The sequence below is a fragment of the Bos indicus x Bos taurus genome, chromosome 2, assembly GCF_003369695.1.
Source record: "Bos indicus x Bos taurus breed Angus x Brahman F1 hybrid chromosome 2, Bos_hybrid_MaternalHap_v2.0, whole genome shotgun sequence".
In the NCBI taxonomy this organism is placed as follows: domain Eukaryota; kingdom Metazoa; phylum Chordata; class Mammalia; order Artiodactyla; family Bovidae; genus Bos; species Bos indicus x Bos taurus.
This window is the reverse complement of record NC_040077.1, coordinates 71,233,732-71,254,891: the sequence shown is the minus strand read 5'-3', so window position 1 is coordinate 71,254,891 and position 21,160 is coordinate 71,233,732. Positions and strand designations below refer to the sequence as shown.

The 21,160-nt window shown below is 46.3% G+C and overlaps 1 protein-coding gene across 1 annotated transcript in view; it reads left to right on the top strand.

Moving 5' to 3' along the window:
* The first annotated feature begins 9,476 nt into the window (after positions 1–9,476).
* Positions 9,477–21,160, top strand: part of SCTR (secretin receptor) — a 74,996-nt gene continuing 63,312 nt past the window's right edge. The window contains exon 1 of the mRNA XM_027562406.1: positions 9,477–9,817. Within this exon, the coding sequence (XP_027418207.1) occupies positions 9,758–9,817 (60 nt within the window). The 5' untranslated portion in view covers positions 9,477–9,757. The remainder of the gene's footprint in view (positions 9,818–21,160) is intronic.

Genomic DNA, 21,160 nt, shown 5'->3' with positions numbered 1-21,160 from the left:
GCCCCACCACAATTTGTATTTGTCATTAACACCATAAAAATAAAGCATTTTTCTCTAATGTTAAACATACATCTGAATTTATAATAGCATTAACAATCATGTTCCCTTCAACAGAATGAACTTCTAAAACCTTCATTTTAATACCATGGAGCAGATGAAAAAACACACACACTATTGGAAGTGATTTGTTTGAGGACTCTCATGCCATTAATATGAATCCATCTTTACTTAACTGTTTATGAATTTCCTCCAATACTGGCCGAAGATATCAACAGCTATTATTTCACTATCCATAAATAAAGAAGAAAATTTGAAATTGAAAATGAGCAAAATTCATTTAGAATAATAGTTATTTGATCTAAATGATAAGTCATGATTGGCAGAGTGATGTGTAGAAGCACCACCTACAGCTGCAGATGTTAGCTCATCATCTTCAATGGTCTTCTTTTTTTAATCAATTGTTTATTAGAGTTTAGGTGATTTACAATGTTGTGTTAGCTCCTGCTACACAGCAAAGTGAGTCAGCCATTCATATACATACAGCCACTCTCTTCTAGACTCCATTCCCATATAGGTCACTGCTGCTGCTAAGTCGCTTCAGTCGTGTCTGACTCTGTGCAGCACCATAGACAGCAGCCCACCAGGCTCCCCCGTCCCTGGGATTCTCCAGGCAAGAACACTGGAGTGGGTTGCCATTTCCTTCTCCAATGCATGCAAGTGAAAAGTGAAAGTGAAGTCGCTCAGTCGTGTCTGACTCTTAGCGACCCCATGGACTGCAGCCTACCAGGCTCCTCTCTCTGTCCATGGGATTCTCCAGGCAAGAGTACTGGAGTGGGTATATAGGTCACTACAGAGCACTAAATAGAATTCCCTGTGCTATACAATAGGTTCTTGCTAGTTATCTTTTATATATTTGTTGTTGTCATTGTTTAGTCGATAAGTTGTGTCCAACTCTTTGCAACCCCATGGACTGTAGCCCGCCAGGCTCCTCTGTCCATGGGATTTACCAGCCAAGAATACTGGAGTGGGTTGCCATTTCCTTCTCCTATTTTTAGCTTTTAAAGGAACCTTCATGCTGTTCTCCACAGTAGCTGCATCAATTTACATTCCCATCAACCATGTAGGAGGGTTCCCTTTTCTCCACACCCTCTCTAACATTTTTTATTAATAGATGTTTTAATGATGGCTATTCTGACTGGTATGAGGTGGTACTTCACTGTAGTTTTGATTTGCATTTCTCCAACAATTAGCCACATTGTATTTCCTTTTATGACCCAGCCTTGAAAGTTGTTCAGCATCACCTCCTTATTCTGTTGAGTCCATTACCAAGGTGCATTCAGGTAAGAAGAGGGAACATAGGTCGCCCCTTTCCATGGAGATGGACCAGCATCTTAAGATCATTCTCTGTTCCTCTGGCCGCAAATGTGAATATTAGCCTATAGAACTACTGCAGCTGGCTTGCTACCAGCTTGAGGTTTTCCAGATTAGAAGAGGGCAAAGCCAAGAGAACCACAGGCAAACAGAACCTGAGCAAGATTTGGTCCACCCTGAAGCAGGCCCTGTCTCTGAACTCAGTCATGGGAGCCAATACCCAGTCTTATTGCTGCTTTAGCCCCTTTGACCTGGTTTGACTATTATCTGCAGCCACATGCATCTTAATTGGTTGGTACATCTAGACAATTTAATTGTGCTGAACTATTTTCAACCTCATGGCAATGCTGAAAGATTGGTATTATTTTTTCCATGATACAAATGAGGAAATTGAGGCTTAAAGTGCTCAAGTAACTTGCCCAAGGTCACCCAGCTAATTGATGACTAAGTCAGGATTTGAATCCAAGTTTGTCTGTTGCCAACATTTTTTTTCTGTGTGCCAAGCCAAATTGCCTTAGTAGGCAGAAAAGTGGGGAAGCCTCTGGGAGGCCAGGTGTACCTGACCTTTATTCCATCCAGTGAAGATAAGGCTTGAAGAGCACTAGCAACACTGTCTTTCAGATGCGGTTTTATTTGTTCTCTTTTATTTGATCTGTTTTAATGCTAATATTTCATACAAATATTTAAAAGGATGCTGACAAATGGAGGAGGAAAACAAAAGTAAAGTAAAAACAGCTTTCTTGAAAAAGCCAGCCCCCATTTCCAGAGTAAACAATGAACCTGAGTCATAAAAACCTCATTAAAAAGTCAGTGTTATACCTTTGTACTTCAGCACTGAATAGGAAATCATGCTGGCCCCATTATTTATGGCTCATCAATAATGCATTAGCTTGACTCTCAGAAGAGCTCACACGCAGAAGAGAACAGACCTTTTTGTTTGGTTTATTGAGCAGCTGAAGGGGCAGAGCAAGTTAGTTTCATTGGTGTAGTCATTAGGGAAGGCTTAAACCTGGACCCCCAGGCGTAGTCAACTCCTCACCCTCTCATCCCACCCTCACCCCCGCCCCCAAAGCAGTCCTTGCAACTCATGCATCACATCCCTGGGAAGCTGCCATAAGTCCATGCAGGGCTCTTTTTGTTACAAGTGACAGAAAATAATTTAAAGGTTAAAGAAAGATTTTAAAAAATTATCCATCTAAGAGAACTACACTCAATACCCTGTGACAAACCAAAATGGAAAAGAATATGAAAAAGAAACTGAGTCACTTTGTTGTATAGCAGAGATTAACACAATATAAGTCAACTGTATTTCAATAAAATTTTAAAAATTAATGAAAATTATCTATGTAGCTCTCTATCTGCCTATCTGCTCATCTCTCTCTCTCTAGTTACCTATCTGTAATATTTATCTGTCTGCCTATCTATCTATGTATCTATTTATCTATCTGCATGTCTATCTATCCATTGAGGCTCCCATCATGGCTGCATGCATGCACAACAGGATGGTTTCTTTTTCCTTGGATCTCTTCACAACATTTGAAAGTCTGCCATCATGCCATGAGCTTCAGCATCTTCTGCCGTCATGTAAGTTTTGCTGGTGCCACTCCTAGTGGCCCCTCTTCAGTTGTGTGCCCATCCGCCAACCATTCACTGTGGTTAATTGGTGGGGGTGACTCTCTGGCCTGGGTCTGGGTCATGTGCTCACACCTGAGCTGTTGGTGGTGAAAGCCCCACCCAAACCACATGGTCTGAGTGGGGATAGATAAGGGAGCTCTTTGTCTCAGAAGAAGAGGTAATGGTGGCTGACCATATATAACCATAGGGTGAACCTTGTAAAATCATCAATATCCAAATGTATTGATAATTTACCTACAAAAATGATGACCGAAGGACTCGGCCTAATACATTAACCCTCAAGGCTTACTCTAGTCCCTGAGTATAGGCTCCCATAGAATTACCCCAATAGACCAAACCTACCATACATACGGACACAACTGAGTGACTGAGTAACAACAACCATGCAGTCTATGGTCGCTTACTTCAGTCAACCAGTAGGTTTGTTAAATGTGTGCTTGGGCGAACTTCTGAAGTCTTGACCACCTCAGTTGTCTTTCTGGGCCTCCTGGGAGGGGTGCAATCACAGGGCTTCATGCAAGCAATTTCCACAGGCCTGTATGGGTCCGGCATAGCACCTGAAACAGAGCAGGTGCTCAATAAATAAGCACTGAATGGATGTGCTTAATTACTTTCTCCAACAAGTGTTTATTGCTATTGGCAACATGCAGGTGATTATATATATATATGTATCCTAATTTCTTGTTGAAGTAGTAAACAATGTCTCCAGCCAACCAGGTAACCCCTCTCCACAAAATGAAAAAACTAATAATCAGTGTTTTTATTGAGTGTGCATGAAACCAGACTCTGATACACATCACTGGCTTCCGATGGCAAAGACAAGTAGAAATTTTACCCTTTCAGCCAGAAGCACACACAATCATTCACACACATGCTAATTGTCTTTACCAAAGGAAAAACAAAACTTCTCTGATCTTTTTGACAAGCTGGAAAATTACAACTTGGAGTCAAGCATATTGGCTGAACTCCCACAGTATTAGGAAGACAGGGCACCATTCTCCTGGACAATCATGTTTCAAAGAGGTTTCAAGATCTTCAAGAAAGACGGTCCTGGGATGCAAAACTGGCAAGAGGCTTATTTAGGTTTTATAAAGATTTACATACATTTCAGAGACAGAGGGGATTTACAAGTTTTCTAAGGGAAAAGCTGAAGGAAAAGGGAGAGAAGAAATGCTTTCTTTCTCTTTTGACACTAGGGAGATTTTTATATTTCATTTTGATGTGGGGTGGGGGAAAAATCTTATTCTTTCTCCTCTTCCAGGTTCAATGGCTGAAGCCTGAAATCAATCTGACAAGACAGATTAACAAGAGAAAAAGTTTTAATTGCCCAGATAGACACAAAATTTCACATGGAAATTTCACAGAGCCCAGGAAGCAGCAAATGACTGAGGTTTCTACACTGTTTTAGGCTAACAAAGGAGAAGTGGTTTGGGGGCTTCTGGGTGGGGGAGGCGAGCTGGAAAGGAGATGGGGGAGCTGGGTGGTAAAAGGGCTCCCCTTGTGTCCTGCTGTGCAGGTTAGACTCTCGAAGGTATAAAGAGCAGTTCTCTTCCTCTCCTCTCCTGTACAAATGAGTCCTTTTGTAAAGGAAATTTTCATTTCTTAAAAGTCTCCTTTACAAAGGGGCACTTTTGTACTTTACATTTTGGCATCTCTGGGGAGGTGAAGAGCTTTTCCTGTATCTGCTGGTTCTCAGTTGCCTTTGGCTCAAAACAATACTTATGCCAAAGTGGCATCTTTTGGCTAACATTCAGTATTTAGCCATATATTCTGCCTCTCTGGGGTGATAAAGACTATCTGTATGAAGCAGTAGAGAACAAGTTACCCTGGAACCAAATACATGATCTCTCATCCTTAAGGTAACTTAAAGTTTTTTATTGAAGTATAGTCCTGAATATTCATTGGAAGGGCTGATGCTGAAGCTGAAGCTCCAATACTTTGGCCACCTGATGCGAAGAACTGACTCAGGGGAAGACCCTGATGCTGGGAAAGATTGAGGGCAGGAGGAGAAGGGGACGACAGAGGATGAGATGGTTGGATGGCATTACCAACTCAATGGACACGAGTTTGAGCAAGCTCTGGGAGTTGGTGATGGACAGGGAAGCCTGGCATGCTGCAGTCCATGGGGTCACAAAGAGTCAGACACTGAGCGACTGAACCGAACTGATAGTTGATTTACAATGCTGTGTTATTAAACAGTTGCAAGTGTATACAAGGTGATTCAGCTGCATATATATATGTGTGTATATATATATATATAGTAGTTTGTATTTGCTAACCCCGAACTCCTAATTTATCCCTCCCCTACCGCTCTTTCCTTTTAGTAATCTTAAATTTGTTCTCTGTGTATGTGAGCCTTGTTTCTATTTTGTAAATAAGTTCATTTGTTTCATTTTTTTAGATGCCACATATAGTGATATCATATGATATTTGTCTTTCTCTGTTTGACTTATTTCACTTGGCATGATAATGTCTAGGTCCATCCATGTTGCTGCAAATGGCATTATTTCATTCTTCTTATGGTTGAGTAACATCCCATTATGTATATGTACCATATCGTCTTTATCCAATCCTTTGTCGATGGACATTTAGGATGCTTTCACATCTTTGCTATTGTGAATAGTGTTGCTGTGAGCATTAGGGTGCATTATCTTTTTGAATTAAAGTTTCAGGGTAACTTTTAAGTTACTGTTGTGAGGACATGACTTAGTGTTTGGGGATGGTCATGACTTAGGTTCCTATGCCCCACTACACCTACCTCTCCAGGGTAACTTGGAGAAAGGAATGAGGCTCAAGATCTGGAAAAGCATCAAAATCAAAGAGACACCCCTCTCTGTTGCTCCTGGGAGTTATAATGAATTTAGAGGGTGGACATAAAGTATTTCCCCACAGCCCCACTAACAGTACTGGTATTAGTACTAGTACTACTAGTACTAGGGGCCTCACGAGCTCCTCCGGATCTTCCTACTCTCTGTCAAGAGGCAGAGTCTATGTTGCCTCCCTTAGAGCCGGGACTCTTTTATGATTATCTGGACAACAAAAAGCAGTAGAAGCAGACGAGGCTGGGTCATAAATCACAGTGCGCCTTCCACCTGCTCTCTCTCAGGATAAGCACCTTTGGGATCACAGTTTAAGAAGCCCAGGCACCCTGAAGCTCCCTGGAGCTAGGGCCATGTGGAGCAAGCCCAGCCCCAGTCATCCAAGAGAGCATGTCTCCGGGGGACTCTGACGGCCACCACGTGAGATGTGCTAAACCAGGAGCTGTTGGCCGAGCCCAGCCAGCCCCCAGGACTGTGAAGTGATAGTAAATCACTGCTCTGATTTTCCAGGACTAGTTTCAGGTGTAACAGTCATAAGCATGATGGAGAACTCAGGCTGGGAATCAAAAAACCAGAGTTTCAGTGCAAACAGTCCTGTGTGATCTGCAGTTCAGGCCCCACCCATCTTCATCTGTTCAGGTTTCTTCATCTGTTAAATGGGTAGAATGATATATCCTAGTGGGGTTATTCTCCTTTTGCCTCATCCCTCTCAAATCTCTTTTCTGCCTTCTCCACCCAGGAGGGAGGTTAAACTCTATGGACGTAGAGAAATGCTATGGACAGTTTCTCCCCAATCGGTCTGTCTTGTCTCTGGCTTTGGGTTGGGTTCAGCCAATGGAAGACATAGCCAGGAGATTCAGAGGGCAGAAGAGAGGTCAGGGTATTTATCCCAAAACCTGACAGTTTTTTCATTTGTTTGGTTTTGGTTGTACTATGTAGCATGTGGGATCTTGGTTCCTAAACCAGGGATGGAACCTGCACCCTCTGCAGCGAAAACACAGAGTCTTAACCACTGGACCACCAGGGAAGTCCCAGACTGTGGTTTTGACAGAGGCTGCATTCCCCTCTTGTTAAGATCCTGTGGGTGGCTCCACTCCCAAGGATAGCTCTTGCCTGCTTCGGGAGACACTGCTTTCTCTCTTTGCTCCTTGTTAAAGGAAAATTATCCTAACACTTATTAAAATGGTAAAGAAGCCTTCATTCAAGACTGTTACAACAGGGGTGTTGCAATAGAGGAGAGACCCAGGGCTCAACTCAGAATATAACAAGAAACAAAGGGGATTCATAGCTATGGAGCACAGTGAGGGCGGCCATGGATGGACGATTACTAAGAGGAGACATCAAGACAGGGAGATTTCTGCTAAACTGACTTAACATCCTTCTTGCTGAAGGCAGGACAGGATTAGACATCAAAGGTGGGAGAGACAAGGAACTTGATGAGATATCAAGGGGGAAGATTCTCACTAACCCATGGCAGGAGTCTTGCTGAGGCAGGCCAAAGACAGGTGGGGCCAAGGTCAAAGCAGAAGAGGCACAGGGGAGTCTGACCAGGCCTATCGCTGCTGACCCGGGCACCTGCATGTCCTCTGCTGGTTCCCTGAGCCCCACCCACACCTCTGCATGGTATCTTCTCATTAAACTTTCAATGAAACCATGTGAGCAATGGAGTCTCCCTCTCCTGCAGCCCCTGATCGCCAGTCCTACAGACCCCATGGAGCTGTTTCAAGGATCAAATGAAATGCTGCATGCAAAAGAGCTTTGGAAAGACTGAGAGTAAGAACGTCATCTTCAGGATTGAGAGAAGTTCTAGTGCATGCAAAGGACATGGGCCTGGGCTTTGGACTCAGTCCTGGGTTCAATCCAGGCCCTGCCCCTTGTTGAGGCAAATGGTTACCTTTCCCAAGCTTCAAGTTCCCATCTGATTCATCAAGGAAAGTCAGTGTCTCTCAGACAGTCTTTGGAGGATTGTCTATGATGATACATCCAATTATTAAAAAACTCCCCAGCACATGGTGGGTATTAAATACATGGTTAGTTCCCCACATGCTCCCTTCCACCCTATTCTGAAACTGTGTTCTCAGGCAGGTTCTACAAAGCCATTGACGGCATCCATGGCTTTCCACAGAGCATTTCAGATCCTTTCCTCAATATTCTGAGAGACAGAGCCTCCTATTTAAGGAACAATGGCTTTCCACAGGCCAGAAATTGATTGAATTGCCCAGAACAAATGTCATTTTGCTTTTTCACTGGTGATCACGAGGCTCTAGTATAGACCACAGATTGCATTTTGGATTATTTTCTTTTTTTGTCTTTCCATCAAAAAAGCAATACATCCAGTCATTACAGAAACTATTCATGCAACACAAAAGTCTATATAGTAAAAACGGCATATCCTTACCGCATGCACTTTTTCTAAGGCACATTTATGATGTCAGAGAAACCAGTTCATAACATTTTTCCAGCCTGAATCTTGAACCAATTGAGAAATACAAGGAAGACAATGGGACCCAATATCACTTTTGTTGGTGATAATGGTCTCAAAGAATGTGATTTATACTTGTGGACCAGAGGGGAGAAACCACCACCTGCCACTGACCACACTTGATCAAGGCAGTCAATACCTTGACTTCCAAGGACAGCCTGGGCCAGGGCAATCCAGTTACTGGCTCTCGGCTGGTGGGGATGCTATGAAAGGAAAGGGGGTGTGTGTGTGTGTGTGTGTGTGTGTGTGTGCGTGTGCGCACACACACGCACATGCATGCACATATACATGTGCTCAGAATCTCATGCCAGTCCTTACCGCCAAAGACAGCAATCAGGTAGAGCTCAGCTCACTTTCATGTGTGGGGAAGAGGGTGAGCGAGAGGAGAAGTCAATGAGCTGACGGACTCCAAGTCCCTGAGAAAAAGATCTAGATAGAAGGAGACACAAAAGGAAAGGGGATGTGCACCAGAGAAGAAAAAGAAAAAACTGGGTCTACAAAAACCCTCTGAGGGTGCCTTGTACTGTACTGAGAGGCCAAAAGCCAACCTTCAGGAGAGCCGATGAAGATGGAAATGGCAACCCTTGCCAGTATTCTTGCCTGGAGAATCCCATGAACTGAGGAGCCTGGTGGGCTACAGTCCATGGCGTCACAAGGAGTTGTACACGACTGAGTGACTAAACAACAAGGAGATCTAAGCCCTCAGACTCAGGATGAGCAGCTGCTGGGCACACCTGCCTAATACTGAAATAGCTCCCGGGGGAACCAGAAAGCTCAAACGCTCCAGCACAGCCCCAAACGCTGGGGTGCCTCGATGGTCCTCCTTGGTCTCACCTGATCATCAAAGGCTTCTCAGTGTGATGGAACTCATGTGTGTGCAACTTTCTGGAAGGAGCATTAAATATCTAATAAGAAAGAAAAAAAAAAGTGGAAATGGAATAGCTGAAAGAAGGCAGGTATTTTTAGATGTACTGTTCGGATGAGAACGCTGAGGCTCCAAAAGGTGGCCTCCTGCCCACCCTCACGCAGCGCGGCGGTGTCGGCACTGACCCGGACCTTGGGGAGGGCTCTTTTAGTCCGTGGGGGTGTGGCAGCGGGGCCTGCAGACCGTAGCCTGCGGGAGCCTCTCTAGGCCTCGCGTCCTCCCTCCACCTCCTCCGCAGCTGGTCTCCGCGCTGGCCCCCGCGCTGGCCCCCGCCAGCCGGCCAGGCAGCAGGGGTGGGTGGAGGAGCGCACGCCGCGCCGCGTCCTTATCAACCGGCGGGGCGGCGTGGTACGGGGCCACCCTGTCAGGGGAGGCGCAGTCCCTGGGCCGCCGCGGGTGGGGCCATGGCTCCCCTGGGCGCGGCGGCCAGCCGGGGTCCGAGAGGCGGCAGGGAGCGCTGAGTGCTGAGCCGCGGTGCGCGCGGGCAGGCGGCCGTCGGGGCGCCAGGGGAGCGCACGCGGTACCATGCGCCCCCGCCTGCCGCCACTGCCCGGGCTGCTGCTGCTAGCCTGCGCCGTGCACGCGGTGAGTACGCGCCCTTCCGCGGGTCCCTCTAGGGGTGAGGGGTGGAGGGGCCCCACAAGATCTTCTGCTGGGCAGTGGGAGGCGTTTCTCACCATCCTTTCCCCGCAATTATGATTTTTGTCTGCTCCTCTCCGGAGGGTCCTCTCCTCCGAAATAAAGTCTGTATGTGCCCGGGCGCAGGCAGCGCTGAGATAACCCACCTTGCCCTTCGCCCAACCCGGGCGCTCCTGGGCGGAAATTGGGGAGCCGCCCCTGGCCGTGCCTTTTGTGTGCGGGCACTTTTCCTGCAGTATTTCCTTGAAACCTCATCATCGACTTTCGAAGTTGCTATTTTCACCCTCACTTTGCGGACAAGGAAAGCGAGACTTGTAAAGATCAAAAAAACTTGCCCCGAGAAAAGACAGCTGGAACCCAGCCTGCCTGCCCCAGAGCCTTGCCATTTGCACAGACAGCGGCTGCGGATGGGGAGACCTCCGAAAGCTTTGGCCGTAACTGCCGAAGCTGTAATGCCAGCGTTTGCAGCTTCCTCCTTGGTCTAGTGGGTTTGGCTCCGCAATGTCGGTGGGTCTGGGGACTTCTGGGAGCAGCTGGTCTCCCCAAACCAGGTCCAGGGAGGAACTGGCAGAGAAAAGGGAAGGCAGCAGAGTGAGTGGCTTATGTTGTTTTCTCACAAACTCCAGGGAGTCCTGGCCTCTGTCTGTGGGGTTTGTGAAAGAGGGTGGCTGCGCCCCGTGGGGAGAAGGAGCGGTAAGGAAGGGGCGCACAGATTCCAGAACTTCCCCTTTCCACCATCATTCCAAACAGGCCCCCCACCGCCTCTGTCCCAAGAAACTCCCCAGGGAAAGCACTTGGGAACTCAATTCTGAGCCTGAAGTCTCCGCCCTGGGCAAACCCTTCCTGCAGACCCATCAGTGGCCCTCCGGTGGTCCTCTCCTGGTTGGCTATAAGAAAGACCTGCTTCTGGAGCTGGTTGGGAGTGTTGACACGCAGGAGGCACAGCTCCTGTGGTATCCAGAGTGGGGTTTTCGGCTCTCCTGTGCAGCTCCCTCCTGTTAATAACTTGGAGCCTCCTGTCCTCAGCGCTGCAGTTGGAAGGGGCTAGGGCAACAGCACCTGCTTGCAATTCTGAGCTCCCGCTTTGGGGAAATGCCATCTGAGACATGGGGACAGTTCAAAGCCAAATTCAGCCTCCAAGTGTGTTGTTATTTGGTGCCTAGAGCTGGGAGGCAGCCCTTTTGGTGACCTCGCCCCATCCCCCGCCCGCCGCCAGCCTCCTTTTTAAGTACCTGCAGGAACACTACTGTTGTCAGAAGAAATCAACAAGTGGCTGGGTCTTCAGGACTAAGGTTCAACATACATTTTTAATCTCCAGCGTCATTTTAGGAATAAGCCCAGGGGAAAATGAGAACCTTCCCTTGGTTCAGGTCTTCTGTGTGCCTTGGAAGGATGCTTTATTATGCTCTGGTCCACTTTCCTCCTTTTACAGGGGAGCAAACTGATACCCACAGAGAGCAGGGACCTGCTCCTTATCAGTAAGTTTGTGGCAGCTCTGGGACTGGAGCCCAGATCTCACCTTTCTCAACTGCCCAGGGCTCTGTCTGGCTTGTCGCTTGTCTTTGCTCGCATCTTCATCTCCTCACACACTTTATGTTCCTGCCGGGTGGTTTCCTGTGTGCAAGTCTTGGCTCTCTGGTGGTTTTATGGGCTTATCCAGATCTGAGGTTCACACTTCTTGGCAGAGAACTCCTTCAACAAGGGATGGAATTGCCTGGCTTCAGTTGGAGGATTTCCCAGCCTATGGAACCCTGCTTTTTTTCTGTTTGAGTGGTCAGACATTTGATTTTGAAACTGAAGGGCATTCAAACAATTCCTTATTCATTTCATGCTTTGTCTTGAGGGAAATCATAGGCATCTTCCTAATTGGTGGTGGTGGGGGATTACTAAGGCTAAATTGCTTATTACTACTCCCCTCAACTCCCCACCTTTTCATACAGAGATGTAGGGAGGGTCCCTTGCAAGTGGACTGAAAAGTGCCGGTGGCTTGTGGGGCAGTTTTTTGAGACCCCCCATAAGAAACTCTGGCTTCACCTCCCCTTACTGTCCCCACCCATGTCTCTCATGAGGATTTTTACCTGGAACAGTATTGTCATTATTTACCAGCACACCTGACCTTCCTGTCCTCCCCAATACGTTCACTTAGAGCTTGAACCTTGAGACTTAGTCACACTCATTCTTTATCCTTAGAGCCTGTCATATCAGAAGAAAGAGTCAATGACTGTGTGTGGGCTGAATGAATGAATGAAGTGATGGTGCTATCCATAGTGGCTGCCCTCATGTGGGACACTTTCATATAACAACAGGTAGTGAAGAATGACATCTTACAAGCAATCATTGCTTACAAAATTGTGCATAAATCTGCCAGGCAAAGGTGTAGTCTCTCAGGGGAGGGCTTTTAAATCCAGGGCATCTGGCCAACTGCCCACCTGAGAACCTGAGTGAGTTAAGTGGGGTACAAGGGGCTACCTTTTCCTTCAAGCAGGGTTTCTTAACTTTGACACTGTAATTCTGGATATTAAATCTGAGCTTTCCACATGGGATGCTGGGACAAGAGCTAGGCCCTCCCCTGGCATGGGAGGGAACGAGAGGGTGGAGATAATGGTTAGAGAGAGGGGAGCAGGGGGTGGGGGGTGTCCTGTGCATTGTATGCTGTCAGCAGCGTCCCTGTACTCTGCCTACCAGAAGCTAGTATCGTCTCTCCAAGTTGTGCCAACAGAAAGTGTCTCCAGACATTACCAACTGTCCTCTGGGAGCAGGCAGGGCAAAACTGCCCTGGTTGAGAACTACTGCCTTAAAAGTTATTATGTCTCAGGGGAAATCTGTGAACAAGATTCGTAATAGGTGTCACTGGATGTTGGATTCAGGGTAGTGGGGTTGGTGACAGGGAATCTGAGCTGGAGACAGAAGAAGGTATACCAGTGAAAACCCATCTCTGGATGAAAAGACCTCTATAGAGCATGGGTTCCTTTGGCTTCTCCACCCTCCCTTCCCACTCCCCCATGTCTCTCTTCATTTCTTCTCGGCTCAGAAACACAAAAACTCTAAGGCGGGGGTCTGGCATGTGGTGGTCCCCACCCCTTTCTGGACTGCATCTGGACCCAGAGGTTGACAAGCTGGGTGAGCAGAATTTTAGGAAGGCCTGCAAGGTCACCAGAGGATCTGACTACTGATGCCTCTTAGAGAAAAGTCACTGGGAACTTTGTTTCCTTGAACAATATTCCGAGGTAGTATTGTAGATTTCTTTTTGAGTTTTTGCTGTTCCTAAAATTCATGTGACTGATGACCATGATAATGATGATGGTGAAGGCTTCCCTCACCGAGTGCCTACTTCACACCAGATACTCTGCTAAACTGTGCCTGGCACTACGTGACTTCTCCCACCAACAATCATTATCCTCACTGTGCATGTGAAGAAACTGACTCAGAAAGAGGTGAAACCATTGGTCAAGTCACCCAGCTGGGCATGATGGTATAAGGACCCAAACCCAGCTGTTCTTAGCCAGCACGTGCATCTGTTTCCAAAGAGAGGCCGCTCTGGTTTCTGGCTCCCAAGGCGCTGTCATGAAATCTTTCTCAAACCACAAAATGACAATAACTACAGTTTAATCTAATCACTTTATAAAAGACAAACCAAATATGGAATTACACACAGCATTTTATTGAGGGTGGCCAGAGATGAGCTTGGGGCCACAAATTCAAAAAAACAGGAGAGATGCTTCCTACACTGTTTAGGGGAGTCCTTTCAACTTTGGCACCCCCTTTAGGAATTGCTACAGAGCTCCCTTCCTGTCCCATCCCCCAAATCCCCTCCCTTGACACTGGAGGGCACAGGTCTCTTCCTGGCACCCCTTGTTGAAAGCCCAGATTCCACAACCAGGATTAGAGCTCTGCCCCCAGAGTGGCCTCTGGTTTGGCCCCTGCATCCCTGCCCTTAGCAAGCTGAGGTCACCATTGACCTTTGCTCGGGCTCTGGAACAACCTGCAGCCCCAGATAAGACCCACAACACTCAGATTCTATCTACTTGCTTACATGACAGAGTATGTAAGTATTCATGAGGATATGAGAAAGCAGGGATCTCTTGGGGCCCACCCAGCTTCAATATTCGATGTCTGAGAGAGTCCAAGTGGCGTCTGGGAAAGGGACCTCCCTGGTGGGTCATCTCCTGGTGGTTGTGCTTCCAGGATTCCCGAGTTTTCCAGATTTCTCCAGAATCACTGCATGCCCCACATCACTTCCCTCTCTCTTGGCTCCCCGAGGCTCCCCTTGGTGTTTTCTGAGATTTCTGACCTTACCACTGCCTTTCATTTTCAATAGATGGGTTTACCTCCTGTATCCTGAGAGTCGGAGAATGAACATCCTTTGAGCAGCATCTTGCCCTCATAGATGAATCTAAGTTGTACCCTCCTGTTCCTGTCCTCCTGCCCTCCCTTGAACATCATGCTGGGCTTGAACCGTGGAAATTTATCTTCTCGTAGGCCTGGAGGCTGGATATCCCAGATCATGGTTGGATTCTGGGAAGACCTCCATCCCTGGCTTGCTGTTGGCTGCCTGGTCCTCATGTAACCTTTCCTCTGACTTCTGAGAGAGTGAGTTCACTGATATCTCTTGTAAGGACGTTAATCCTATCAGATTTGGGCCCCCTATGACCTTATTTGACCTTAATGAACTCCTTCTGGGCCCTGTCTCCTAACAGAGCCACACCTGGGGTTAGGGAGTCAATGTATTCTTTGAGGGACACAGACATTCAGTCTGCATCACACCTGAGTGGAATAGAGGCTTTGCTCCAGCCCCATGCTCCTGATCTCTTCCCCCCACCATGCTCAGTGACTTTTGTCCTGAGATGACACAGAGGTAGCCTTCATCCTGCTCCTCTTGACTGGATTTTCCATCAGCTAGTCAACCTGCCCAAGCCCATCCAGCCAAGTGGCAAAGGAACTCTACAGCTCTGGCCGTGGTTCCTCTGCTACTGCTCATGGCCAGCATTTTGGCAGATGCATCTATAATCCCTGCCTCCACCTCTGTCTGTTCCTCAGCCTGCAGCACCCTGGCTCCCACCCGTTCCCCACTCGAATCAGTCTCACCAGGCCCTGCATTATCCCACTTTCCCTAGACACGGCGTGGTCTCTGTCCCACCCAAGGGGAACACATGGCTGATGAGAGTTTGGACGTTATGACTAATGACATCAAGGCAGTGAGCACACACCCTGACTGTTCTGGGCAAGATGGGCAGGGCACCCACGGGACTCCAGCCTTTTAGAGACATTTGATGCTGGGACACTCTGTCCCTCCCCCTCTTCCTCACCTTGGAGCCTCCCTTTCACAGGCTCGTGGTTCCCATTGCACCTCAGATGAGGTTTTCACTCTTTTGAGGTTTCCCCGTGTCACATAGTTCCTTCCTCTTGTGTGATCCCTCCTCTCGCGTGGTCCCTCCTTTTGCTCATCTTCCCAGCCTGTGAGGGTCACGGTCTCAGGCACTGTCTCTGGCCCTTGCTCTCCTTATGCTTGCTGCTCTCTCTTACTATGTGAGTTTCCTTGGCCATCTTAAGGTGACATAAGTCCAGCCTTAACAATGCTTATCTCACTTCAGCTGCTGCCAAACTCACATCTTTTGTCCTTGTTTTCCCTGCTGTTGGAGTTATTGAGGTACTCAAAGCAGAGACATAGGAACCACGCTGGCCCTGTCCTCAACTGGCCCTCAGCCCCTGCTGGCCCCTGTCACATCTGTGCACATCCCCTCTGCTATGGGGATGACTTCTCGCCTACGCAGTGCAGTGCCTCCCAGGGGTTTCCTGCCACTGCTTGTGGTCTATGGTGACCTGGCCACTACCTTCCCCACATGCTCCTGCCACAGGCGCCTCTGGACCCCTTGGAGCCTGTGAGCTACGGCAATAAGATCTGTGTCTGCTCACCTTCGATTGCTGGGCATCCTAGGGACCCAGTAAGTGTTAGATGACATTTTGGGTTTGGAACTGGTTGTAAGATCGAGTTCCCTCTTTATTTCTCACTGTATAAACTAGACTAATATCTCTCTTTTTTCCCCTGTGAAACTATTCTTTTCCAGTCTCAGGTTGGCAGTTGATGAGCAAAGTGTGTTGAGTTTCTTCCCCTCCTTTGGAATTCAGTAGTTTTTCACTGGAGAACCCACTCCAGTACTCTTGCCTGGAAAATCCCATGGACAGAGGAGCCTGGTAGGCTGCAGTCCATGGGGTCGCTTAGAGTCGGACATGACTGAGCGACTTCCCTTTCACTTTTCACTTTCATGCATTGGGGAAGGAAATGGCAACCCACTCCAGTGTTCTTGCCTGGAGAATCCCAGGGACAGGGGAGCCTGGTGGGCTGCCATCTATGGGGTTGCACACAGTCGGCCACGACTGAAGCGACTTAGCAGCAGCAGCAGGTGAATAAAAGCTTTTTCACCTGAAAAGATTCAAAAGTTGACCTCATTATATATGCTTTCCCAGGAAGTTACTGTAGAATGTGCTTCTGAAGAACAAGAAAGCAAAGCCAAGAAAAAACAGGGAATATAGGAAATGGAACTGTGACTGGGGGAGCTGGGGAGAGGCCCCCTAAAAGCACAGCCAGGTGTCAGGCCCCATTGGCAGAGGTCTGTGGGAGAGAGGGCTCCAAGGATTGAAAGAATAGACTGCTTGATAAATATCTATCAGGGCTGTTGGAGCATTTGGATAAATTAATCCTATCTACCTAGACAAACTAATCAAATGAAAACGCAAAGTAAATTGTTGACCACAGGAAAAACAAAATGTACAAGAAGAGACATAATCGTTTTACATGGCTAAACTCAGCAGTGAACAATATTTCATAGTCAAAGTAAGTCATTATATATACAGACCATTCATTTAACTAAAAATTAAGAGAAGGCTGTGTCAATATATTATATGGGGGGAGGGAAGTAAATGTAGGGAGGTTTAAAAACTTCTAAATCTTTCTCTTCCATAATAAAGAGCTTTGGATAATGTCTCAATTAGATAAACCAAGAAATAACAATATGAGATACTTTTGAAAGACAGAGATAAAATGAAAATATACATCTAAAGAAAAGGAAAGTGGTTTTCTCTGGAGAGCAGGAAAGGTTAAGTAAGGGAACTGCTGTTTTTTTGCTATAAGCACTTTAGTACTAGGATAAGTAAAAGAAAAAAAAATTACCTATCCAAACTTGATTTTTAAAAACTATTAAAAGGGACCTTTTCAAGACTAATAGCTCTTGCTTTAAGGAGTATTTTATATAAATTTTAGCAATACTTTCACCTTCACTTGTTTCTCCTGTGAATTTAGAGGAAAATTTTAAAGGGGTGCACTATATGACACCACCCTTATGGCAGAAAGTGAAGAGGAACTAAAAAGCCTCTTGATGAAAGTGAAAGTGGAGAGTGAAAAAGTGGGCTTAAAGCTCAACATTCAGAAAACGAAGATCATGGCATCCGGTCCCACCACTTCATGGGAAATAGATGGGGAAACAGTGGAAACAGTGTCAGACTTTATTTTTCTGGGCTCCAAAATCACTACAGATGGTGACTGCAGCCAAGAAATTAAAAGACGCTTACTCCTTGGAAGGAAAGTTATGACCAACCTAGATAGCATATTCAAAAGCAGAGACATTACTTTGCCAACAAAGGTTCGTCTAGTCAAGGCTATGGTTTTTTCTGTGGTCATGTATGGATGTGAGAGTTGGACTGTGAAGAAGGCTGAGCGCTGAAGAATTGATGCTTTTGAACTGTGGTATTGGAGAAGACTCTTGAGAGTCCCTTGGACTGCAAGGAGATCCAACCAGTCCATTCTGAAGGAGATCAGCCCTGGGATTTCTTTGGAAGGAATGATGCTAAAGCTGAAACTCCAGTACTTTGGCCACCTCATGCGAAGAGTTGACTCATTGGAAAAGACCCTGATGCTGGGAGGGATTGGGGGCAGGAGGAAAAGGGGACGACAGAGGATGAGATGGCTGGATGGCATCGCTGACTCGATGGATGTGAGTCTGAGTGAACTCCGGAAGTTGGTGATGGACAGGGAGGCCTGGCGTGCTGCGATTCATGGGGTTGCAAAGAGTTGGACACGACCGAGCGACTGATCTGATCTGATCTGATAGAGCATAGTCCATCTTTGTCTTAAAAAGATTTTTTTGGCTGTGCTGTCCAGCTTGTTCAATCTCTGACTAGGATTGAACCTGCCCATGCCCTTGGCAGTGAAAACACAGAGTCCTAAGCACTGGATTGCCAGGAAATTCCCAATATTTCTAAATTTATTGATTATATGGAAACATGCACAAGCATACATACATTTGACTTCTAAATATCAGCCTCTTTTTTCCTCTAGGAAAACTTAGATGATAAGGGGGCTTTTTTCCCCTTCATTCTCCCTCTGAAGCATCTAACAAACTGTTGCTCCATGAACACAATCTTCCCAGCCACTCCCAGCTACCCTAATGGCCCCACTCTGTCACTGAGACCACTGTCTGCAGGCTGCAGACTCATCCACAGACTCAGCCCTTTCAACAGAATACTGTTGCTGTCATACAAACAGTGGATGCATACGTTCCTGCAATTGACATGCCACCACACAAAATGATCTTGGTTTATTCAGTTTTAATGAAAGAATTAAGGGTGAAAGAAATGTGGAATGATCTACTTCACACCCACTAAGAAAGATATTGGAACTTGCCAGGTTACGCTAGTGGTAAAGAACCTGCCTGCCAATGCAGGAGATGGAAAAGATGAAGGTTTGATCCCCGGGATGGTAAGATCCCCCGGAGGAGGAAAAGGCAACCCATTCCAGTATTCTTGCCTGGAAAATCCCATGGACAGAGGAGCCTGTCAGGCTACAGTCCATAGGGTTGCAGAGAGTCAGACATGACTAAAATGACTTAGCACTGCATGGCACAGATATTATTAAAACAGAAGAATAAGGGTTGAGGATGAGGACGTAGAGAAATTAGAACTCTGTGCATTGTTGGCAGGAAGGTAAAATGGTACAGCTGATGTGGAAAACAGTGTGGTGATCCCTTAAAAAAGTAAACATAGAATTACCATATGATCCACCTTTTCCCTTCTGGATATGTACCTGCTGCTGCTAAGTCACTTCAGTCGTGTCCGACTCTGTCCAACTCCAGAGACGGCAGCCCACCAGGCTCCCCTGTCCCTGGGATTCTCCAGGCAAGAGTACTGGAGTGGGGTGCTATTGCCTTCTCTGGGATATGTACCTAGAAGAATTGAAAGTAGGGACTCGAAGAGATACTTGTACACCTCTGTTCTTGGCTGCATTATTCACAAAAGCCAAGAGGTGGAAACATCCAAGTGATGAGTAGATGAACAAAGTGTGATCTGTCCATACAATGGAATAGTATTCATCCATATAAAGGAATGAAATTCCAATAGATGCTACAACATGGATGTGAAATGAGACAGAGAAGAGCAAATATTGTATGATGGCACTTACCTGAAGTATCTAGAACAGACATATTCACAGAGTCAGGAAGTAGGACAGAGGTTGCTGTTTAATTGGTACAGAGTTTCTGTTGGGATGTAGAAGTCCTGGAAATGGATAGGAGTGATCACTGTACAACTTTTCATTTAATACCTCTGAATTGTACACTTAAACATGATTGAAATGGCAAATGGTATGTATATTTTGCTACAACTTAAGAAATTTAGAATTAAAAGAAGCTAAACTATCCTCTCGGAGAAGGCAATGGCACCCCACTCCAGTACTCTTGCCTGGAAAATCCCATGGACGGAGGAGCCTGGTAGGCTGCAGTCCATGGGGTCACTAACAGTCGGGCAGGACTTCACTTTCACTTTTCACTTTTATGCATTGGAGAAGGAAATGGCAACCCACTCCAGTGTTCTTGCCTGGAGAATCCGAGGGATGGGGGAGCCTGGTGGGCTGCCGTCTATGGGGTCTCACAGAGTTGGACATGACTGAAGCGACTTAGCAGCAAACTATCCTCTAATGATTATTTTTCCATTGTTGTTTAGTTGCTAAGTCACATCTGACTCTTTGTGACCCCATGGACTGCAGCGTCCTAGGCTTCCCTGTCCTTCACTATCTCCTGGAGTTTGCTCAAGCTTATATCCATTGAGTCAATGATGCTATTCAACCATCTTATCTTCTGTCACCCCCTTCTCCTCCTTCCCTCAATCTTTCACAGCCTCAGGGTCTTTTCCTGTGAGTCGGCTCTTCCAATCAGATGGCCAAAGCATTGGAGCTTCATCATCAGTCCTTCTGATGAATATTCAGGGTTGATTTCCTTTAAGGTTGACTGATTTGATCTCTTTGCTGTCCAAGGGACTCTCAAGAATCTTCTCCAGTACCACAATTTGAGGCACCAGCCTTTGGCGCTCAGCATTCTTTATGGTCCAATTCTCACATCTCACATCTAGTCAAAAACCATAGCTTTGACTAGACAGACTTTTGTTGGCAAAGTGATGTCTCTGCTTTTTAATACACTGTCTAGGTTTGCCATAGCTTTCCTTTTAAGGAGCAAGCATCTTTTAACTTCATGGCTGCAGTTACCATCTACAATGATTTTGGAGCCCAAGAAAAAACAAAATCTGTCACTGCTTCTGCTTTTTTCCCATCTATTTGCCATGAAGTGATGGAACTGGGTGCCATAATCTTAGTTTTTTGAATGTTAAGTTTTAAGCCAGCATTTTCACTCTCCTCTTTCACCCTCATCAAGAAGCTCTTTAGTTCCTCTTTACTTTCTGTCATTAGATTGTTATCATCTGCATATCTGAGATTGTTGATATTTCTCCCTGCAATCTTGATTCCAGCTTGTGATTCATTCAGCCCAGCATTGTGAGTGATATACTCTGCATAGAAGTTAAAAATAAGCAGGGTGACAATATACAGCCTTGATGTACTCCTTTCCCAATTTGGAACCAGTCTATTGTTCCCGAATGTCCAGTTCTAACAGTTGCTTCTTGACCTGCATATAGATTTCTCAGGAAACAGGTAAGGTGGTCTGGTATTCCCATCTCTAAGAATTTTCCAGTTTGTTGTGATCCACACAGTCAAAGGCTTTATTGTAGCCAGTGAAACAGAAATAGATGTTTTTCTGGAATTCCCTTGCTTTTTCGATCCAGTGAATGTTGGCAATTTGATCTGTGGTTCCCCTGCCTTTTCTAAATCTAGCTTGTGCATCTGGAAGTTCTTGGTTCATGTACTGCTGAAGCCTAGCTTGAAGGAGTTTGAGCATAACAACCTTGCTAGCATGTGAAATGAGTGCATATTTTCCCATAGTCCTAGGGAAAACCATGAAGGAAGTTGAACCT